Source organism: Dama dama, chromosome 2, assembly GCF_033118175.1.
Source record: "Dama dama isolate Ldn47 chromosome 2, ASM3311817v1, whole genome shotgun sequence".
Lineage (NCBI taxonomy): Eukaryota > Metazoa > Chordata > Mammalia > Artiodactyla > Cervidae > Dama > Dama dama.
This window is the reverse complement of record NC_083682.1, coordinates 21,714,589-21,722,605: the sequence shown is the minus strand read 5'-3', so window position 1 is coordinate 21,722,605 and position 8,017 is coordinate 21,714,589. Positions and strand designations below refer to the sequence as shown.

Below are 8,017 nucleotides of genomic sequence, written 5' to 3'. Positions count from 1 at the left end.
GAAATTGTTCTTTTTCTGTCAGATCACTGGTATAAATCCTATGGGTACTGGGAAAACCTCAGTAGCTTACGGTCACTGGGCTGCCTTGGAACAGTAACTGTGGTTCTTCATCTTGTTGACCTTCCCCCAAGGGTCTTCTGTGGTGGCTCAGATGGTAAAGAATCTGCCTGCAATGGAGGAGACACAGCTTCAATCCCTAGGTTGGGAAGATCCCCTGGAGAAGGGAATGGCTACCCACTCCAGTATTCTTGCCTAGAGAATTCCATGCCTGGAGAATTCCACAGACTGAGGAGCTTGCTGGACTACAGTCCATGGGGTCATAAAGAGTTGGACTTGACTGAGCCATTAATATTTGCACTTTCAAGGTGGCATCTGCCTAAGCTGAGAGCTCTTTCCTCAAATCAAATCCTGGCACTCACCACCTGTCCCATTAAGCTCTTCAGAAATGACATTGTGTGAAAATATCTCACTTATCAATGAAGTTCAGGATATTTTTACTGTATTCACCATGGAGAGTAGCGATATGTCTTTTGAAAATAATGGTAACCGTTGGAAAGTGGAAGTCTATTCAAGAAATACCACTTTTATTGTTTTGCATGATAACGGAGATGCAAACCAAAAATCCTAGCTCATCATCTAAACATCTTCTAATCATCTACATAAAGATATAACTGAGTACTCAGCTAATCACTTTCAGAGGTGAAGAAAATCCAGGGCTGCTCCTCTGGACTAACTGTACCTCCAGAACCCTGTGATGGAGAGAAGGGCATCCTGAGTACAGGGGTCCAGACTCCATGTGAAGAAGGTAAGTGTTAGTCACTCAGTCGTGTCCACCTCTTTGGACTGTAGCCTGCCAGGCTCCTCTGTCCATGGAATTCTCCAGCAAGAATACTGAAATAGGTTGCCATTCCCTTCTGCAGGGGATCTTCCTGACCCAGGGCTCAAACACAGGTCTCCTGCATTGCAGGCGGATTCTTTACCATCTGAGCCAAAGCATAGATCTGATTCCACGTGAGGTTTGGAGCAATAAGCAAAAGGGATTCTTTCCTGAATACTTTTAAGTCGTGGGTCTATAATTTATGACATAAGAATAATTATTTTGGGTGCCCTAAGAGGATAAGAAAAAGGATTAGGAACACAGAAAAGGTATGGACCGTGACCCTGTAAGAAAATCAGGTATTATGAGATACAAAAACTGGGAATGTGGATTTGAGGAGATTTTAGGGGAAAATTAAGCTAATAAAATAGAGTTCAGGGACTTCCCTGGTGGTCCAGTAGCTAAGAATCTGCACTCGCAATGCAGGGGTCCTGGGGTTTGATCCCTGGTCAGGGAACTAGATCTCACATGCCACAACTAAGACTTAGTACAACAAAATAAATACTTTAAAAAATAGTGTTCAAATGTAAATAAGGAGTTCAGGTGGACTGGTAAAGCTGAGAAGGGAACATTTCTGCTTTAGGAGAAAGGGTATAATAATATCAACAGAGTGTAATGAAGTGAGGAGACAGTTGCTGGTGGGGTAGAGGAAGGAAACCTTCCCTCCTTTTGTGTGGGCTGCCATTAGCCAAAGAATTAAAGACAGAATTCCTAGGAGGAAAGGAGGGGAGATCTCAAAGATCAAAGAAAGGAATGTGAGGACGTAAGAGAAGATGCTAAGTTTCCAGGCGTTGACAGCAGGAAAGGGACAGGTCTGCCAGTGGGAACACAGGGCTTCCCAAGTGGCTCAGAGGTAAACAACCTGCCTATCAGTGGGGCAGACTCAAGAGACGCGGGTTTGATCCAGGGTCAGGAAGATCCCCTGGAGGAGGAAGTGGCAACCCACTCCAGTATTCTTGCTTGGGGCATCCCATGGATTTTCTTAGAATCCACAGCCTCAATCCCCTCCACAGGAATTCTACATTCAGTTGCCATACCAGTTGGTTACCTCGTCACTCTCAGAGTTGAGGTAACTGCCCTCCTCATACCTGGCTCCCTTGGCATCAAGTGGGAGGGACCAGCTGACCTCCCTCCAGGAGAAGTAATCTCAAACCTCTCTCTTAATAAAAGCCTAAGTCTCAATCATCGGGAAACTCCAAGTATGAGAAGGAATTTCCTCCAGTCTCTCATTCTCTGCCCCAGTTTTGCTTTGTCCCAGGATGACTGACGGTGGGAAACTGTTTCCCTCCCAAGTAACCTGTCACCTCATCTTCACTGAACCTCTCCATGTCTCTTCCCCATTTCCTACAGTAATGCCTTTTAAAGGCTCTTTGGTTACCCCCCTTTTGGACTTCCTCCAGTCTGATTATTTACACTCATATTCTCTCAGATATTTTTTTGAATTTTTTTTGATATGGGTCATTTGAAAGTCTTTATTGAATTTGTTACAATACTGTTTCTGTTTTATGTTTTGGTTTTTTGGCTGTGAGGCATGTGGGACCTTAGCTTCCTAACCAGGAATTAAACCTTCACCCCCTGCGTTGGAAGGCAAAGTCTTAACCACTGGATGGCCAGGGAAGTCCCTTCTCTCAGCTTTAATGAGCGTCTCAGTGTAAATGTCTCTGAATCTAACCCAGCTTGCCCTGATTTATCCTTGTCTTCTCCCACAGTGTGGTCTAGTGAGAAGACCACAGGATGTGGCATCAAAGCTTCCTGAGTGCTAGGACTGAAATGAATCAGACCCAGGACTTACCTAGGCAGTCCCTCTTCCTCACAATTGGCCAAAAATAAACATTTCGGAGTTCTTGGCTTCCCTTGAAGCAGGAAACACCTTTGAAGGACTTCTGTAATGTCCCCACCCCTAGACCTTCCTGGGGAAGCCCAACCTGGTAGATATATAAAGAGGCACCTTGCAGCTTCCTGCTCCAGCCTGCTCTTTCCTCCCTCTGAGATGGACAAGTCCCTCCTGCTAGGGCTCCCTGTCTTCCTCTGCTGCTTTCAAGGTGAGAGGCCCTGCAGTTGACAGTTGGAGAGATGTGTCCAGGATGTTGGAATGGGTCCGGGTTCCCATGACAGAGGTTCTCTTATGAGAGTCATGGGTAACAGAAGCTGTCATTCTAACACCATGACTTTCACACACAATGCATCCCATCCCTGGAACCTTCAGCAAGCTCTTAGTCTGCTTGCAGAAGGAAATAGGTAGATTATGAGGGAACTGACAAGATTTTCGTAAAAGCTGTGAGGTGAGTTTGTAAAATGAAGTCTGCAGAGAGTATATCTTTTTGTCTTTTTTCCTTAACAGTACTATGCGGGTCATTTGCAGACCAAGAACATAAAAGTGAGTAGAAACAGATCAGTGGTGTGGGAAGGGCAATTTGAGGGGAAGGGGAGATGAGAGGGGATGTATGAGCATTGAGGGTTGAAAGGAATCCAGAGACAAACCTTGGATTCCAACACTCGGCCACTTCTTCTAGCAGGATGGGGCTGGGGTGGGAATTGACTTTGAGCCTGATGGAAAAACACAAGCAGCAGTTGGCAAGGCAAAGGATCCGTGTGTTAAAAGATGAGGGAAAGGGGAAAGGGGGAAGTGGAATATTGATTTTTCAGGCGCTAGCTGGCTAAATCCACAGAGTTGCAATTTCATGAATTTCAGAGGCTTTGTCACCTTGTCAGTTTTCAGCTACCTGTGGGTAAGAAAGTCAGAGAGGTCAATTAAAGTGAAGGGAATGTGGGACTTTCCTGGCAATCCTGTGGTTAAGAATCTGTCTACCAAAGCAGGGAACACTGGCTCAATCCCTGGTCTGGGAAGATCCTACACACTCCAGGGCAATTACTGAGTCCGAGTTCTCTACCTAGCCCATGAGCAGCAACAAGAGAAGCTGCTGCAATGAGAAGGCCGGACCTTGCAACTAGAGAGTAACCCCCACTGCTGGCAACTGGAGAATGTTGGTGCGTAGCAAGGGAGATCCACAGTTCAGCCAAAAATAAAGTAGTTTTTAAAAAGAAGGCAATGAGGCACTCACACACACACACAAAATGTTCATTTATCTTCCTCCTTCGAGCCTGTGCTGTATCCTAAGGGGTGGTGGAGAGGCTGAGAGGTCCTCTAGAGATGAAGAGAGTTGAAATGAGGGAGAGGCACAGAGATGCCCTGAGATGGGAACTAGGCTTTGGAGGGACAGAAAGTCCCAGAGTGGCTCCAGGTGAAGAGTTCAGAATGAGCCTTGTGCGTTTTCAAGGATTACAGCAATGCGAGGCAAGGGTAAATCTTAGAGAAAATTGCATCTATGTGTTATTTCTCTTCGCCAGCACAGTCCGTGAACTATCTGTTGATAAAAGCAAACTTCCTGGTGAGTATGAAGAGGATACAATCTGATACTCTCAGCTTTGATTTTGATCCTCTTTTCCTTATCTTCCTGCCTGTTCTATGAGCTAAAATCCAGAGACCATAAATTCTAGCCCTTCTCTTGGCTCAGCCTGTTTGATAAAGGTGGATGCCCTCCCTTCACGGGTCTCTGGAAAGCCCTCGGGGCTCCCAGAGGACTTCAGATTTGAAAGGGGAGATGGGTCCTTTCAGAGCAGTGCTTTCACATCTACTTCCCTACTCTCTGGCCCAAATTATAGAAATGATTCAGTGTAGGACGTGCCACATCCAGTTTCCAAGACAGAAGTGTTCCAGAGGCAGAGGACTATGTACTGCAGTGAATGAAGCTTGCACAACTGGGAGGATTTACAAAAGTAAGTTGTGGGTTGGGGGCGGGAGGACAGGGTAGTGGAAGCAGACAGGGACGTGTCGGCCACAGGAGAAAGGCGGGACCCTGCTTCAGATCAACCCTAGAGTCCCTAGTGTGAGTCACTCCGTTGTGCAGGACTCTTTAGGACGGCATAGACTGCAGCCCGCTAGACTGCTCTATTTATGGACTTCTCCAGGCAAGAATACTGGAGTGGGTTGTCATTTCCTACTCCAGGGGATCTTCCCAACCCAGGGATCGAACCAGAAGTCTCCTGCATTGCAGGCAGATTCTTTACTGTCTGAGCCACCAGGCAAGCCCTAGAATGACTGAGGATCTCTACCCCATCACATGTCATGATGAAAAATAGATAGAGGTGGTCTCTAGGGAGTGGGGATCTCTAGCTATGGAATCAGTATTTTGAGACGCCTGAACACAACAGAAGAGACCAAGTTGCCAGAAAAGGAAAGGCCAGTGTTGAAGTGAGGTGGGCACTTTGTTCTTTCCCGGCCTGGCCTTTCCCTGTGGGAAGTTTTAAACTGTGAAAATAGAGGGACCAGGGTCAGCCATAGCTACAGGCTAAGTGGCCCTTCATAGGTAAGTTGGAACAGCATGATTTCTCGGTTTTCCTATCCTTTGTGCTGAGCGATACCTCAGTATTTCTAATCCTTACTTATACCAGTGTCAACATTCTCAGTGGAAACATCCAGCTCTGGCAATCCTTGAATTGCTGCTATCATCACAGCCCTACAGTCAGGGATTTTTTTTTTTTTTTTTTTTGCTTTAAACTACTCTGCTATTGTTTCTCTTTTGGGAAGTACCCAGACTGCAACATCTTCCAATTCTTCACCTTTTTTTTTTTTTTCATTTATTTATATTAGTTGGAGGCTAATTACTTTACAATACTGTAGTGGTTTTTGCCATACATCGATATGAATCAGCCATGGATTTCCATGTGTTCCCCATCCTGAACCCCCTCCCACCTCCCTCCCCATCCCATCCCTCTGGGTCTTCCCAGTGCACCAGCCCTGAGCACTTATCTCATGCATCAAACCTGGACTGGCGATCTGTTTCACAGTTGATAATATACATGTTTCAATGCTATAGAACAGACTTTTGGACTCTGCGGGAGAAGGCGAGGGTGGGATGATCTGAGAGACTTCTTCACCTTTAAATAACCAAGACTTGAACTACACAAGGTTGTTTTTTGTACACCGCTGCGGGCTGGGAAGTTTTTTGCTTTTGCTTTGTTTCTAGAAACCTCTGTGCTGATAAGTTTCTCCTACTTCTGCAGATGATGGCACTCTCTGGTTAACCTTCAGGGGTTGCCTAAAGAACTGCGCTAATGTGAACAACATAAAGTGGAGTGTCTACCTGGTGAGCTTCAGGTGCTGCAGGAGCCGTGACTTCTGCAATGAAGACATCTAGAAATCACTGGTTCTTTTCTGGCTCCAGTCTCTGGGTAGGTGACATCCTTGGCTCCACCTCTTCACAGTAATCTAAAGAAAAAACACATTTCAGATGGGAAACACACGGCTCTGCCTTCTGCATATGTAAGAAGAAAGCCCTCTCTTTTTCCAGATTTTCTGCCATGGCCCCTGGGAGGGGGTGTACGGGCAACATCTTGAACACAGGATCAATACATCCTGCATGTTGTTATAGAATCCAGTGCATTTACTGAACACCCAAGCTGCTTCAGAAAGGAAGAAGGGGGGGATGGAGAGGGTAGGAAGAATTGAGAAAGTGGCATTGACATATATACACTACCATGTGTAAAACAGATAACTAACTGTGTGTTGTGTTAGGCACTCAGTCGTGTCCGACTCTTTGTGACCCCATGGACTGTAGCCTGCCAGGCTATTCTGTCCATGGGATTCTCCAGGCAGAATACTAGAGTGGGTTGCCATGCCCTCCTCCAGGTGATCTTTCTAACCAAGGGATCGAGCCTGTCTCCCATATTTCAGGCAGATTCTTTACCATCTGAGCCACCAGGGAAGCCCAGATAACTAGGGTAGCCACAGGGAATGACCTAGGGGGTGGGATGGGGGAGGTGAGAGGGAGGCTCAAGAGAGGAGATATATATATATATATATATATATATATATATACACACACACACACACAAACACATAATTATGTCTGATTTGTGTTGTTGTATGGCAGAAACCAACACAACGTTGTAAAGCAATTATCCTCCAATTACAAAATCAATTTAGAAAAAGAAAAGGAAGAAGAGGTTAAGTCAATTTTTTTTCCCTGCTCCTTCCCTTCTTTCTGAGGCAGAATATTTTCATTTTTTTCTCTTGGTATTTTTCTTCTTGTCTCACTCCAATTAAAGCACACAACCCTGGCCTCACAGGGAGGGAGGGAGTGACATGAAAAGAGATGACTTGAGTTTTCTTGAATTTTGTTCATGAATGTTATTCCCAGAGTGAGGAGAAGGGCAGAATGGAGAAAGAAATCCGTGCCTGAACCATGAAGAGTGAAAGGTTGTCTGCTGTAGAGAATGAGACCCTCTCTGGGCTTAGGGGTTGGAGAAGAAAGGAAGGTGTGTTTGGAATTCTAGAGATAGTTGGGGAGGAGCTGGAGGCAGGCTCAAGAGGGAGGAAATACGTGTATACATACAGCTGATTCACCTTGTATGTCGGAAACTAACACAGCATTGTAAAGCAATTATACTCCAGAAAATAAATATAGCATGAAAAGCATAAAGGGATAAGGAATAAATGCCAGAGTCTTAACAAAAAAACTTAAAACAGTGTATAAATTCAGAAAAAGTCATGTCTAAGTGTTGTTTCTGGCATAGCAGATTGCTAATTAAGATAGCTGTTTTCATGGAAGAGTCCAACATTCTATGAAGTCAAAGTTCTTAAAAAAATCTTTTGGTAATGGAAAAAACATTAACAAAAACATGTTTTATAACTTCCTCCCCATGGATAGGAGAATAAGAGTGATACTTTGTGGATGTTTTCAATGTACTTTATCAGAACTTGCTTTATGACCAAAAATATTTTGTTTTATGCAACTATAAAATATTTTCTCATTCTTCCTTGGACTCTTTAGGATTAATCTGTATTTGTCACCTTATCTTCTCTATTACCTTATACATTCTTTAAAAATTCTTTTAATAGATATGCCTACTTAACTGTTTACATGCTATGTTAAATTAGTAGACTTGCCACTTTACTAGCAACACAATGATACTATTGAATACAAGAATTTGATTCCATTTACTCATTTCTGCTTCTTATGCTCCTGTTGAGCCAGGTGGGCTGCAGTCCATAGGGTCTCACAGAGTCAGACATGACTGAAGTGAAGCAGCAGCAGCAGTTCCAGTTTTAGTCTTCTGAGAAACCTCCATCATGTTTTC

General features: G+C 44.5%; 1 protein-coding gene across 1 annotated transcript; it reads left to right on the top strand.

Moving 5' to 3' along the window:
* The first annotated feature begins 2,867 nt into the window (after positions 1 to 2,867).
* Positions 2,868 to 6,075, top strand: PATE1 (prostate and testis expressed 1). Its single transcript, XM_061159086.1, has 4 exons — positions 2,868 to 2,919; positions 4,226 to 4,266; positions 4,456 to 4,654; positions 5,942 to 6,075. The coding sequence occupies exons 1-4, from the start codon at positions 2,868 to 2,870 to the stop codon at positions 6,073 to 6,075; spliced, it is 426 nt and encodes a 141-aa protein (XP_061015069.1).
* Positions 6,076 to 8,017: the final 1,942 nt, after the last annotated feature.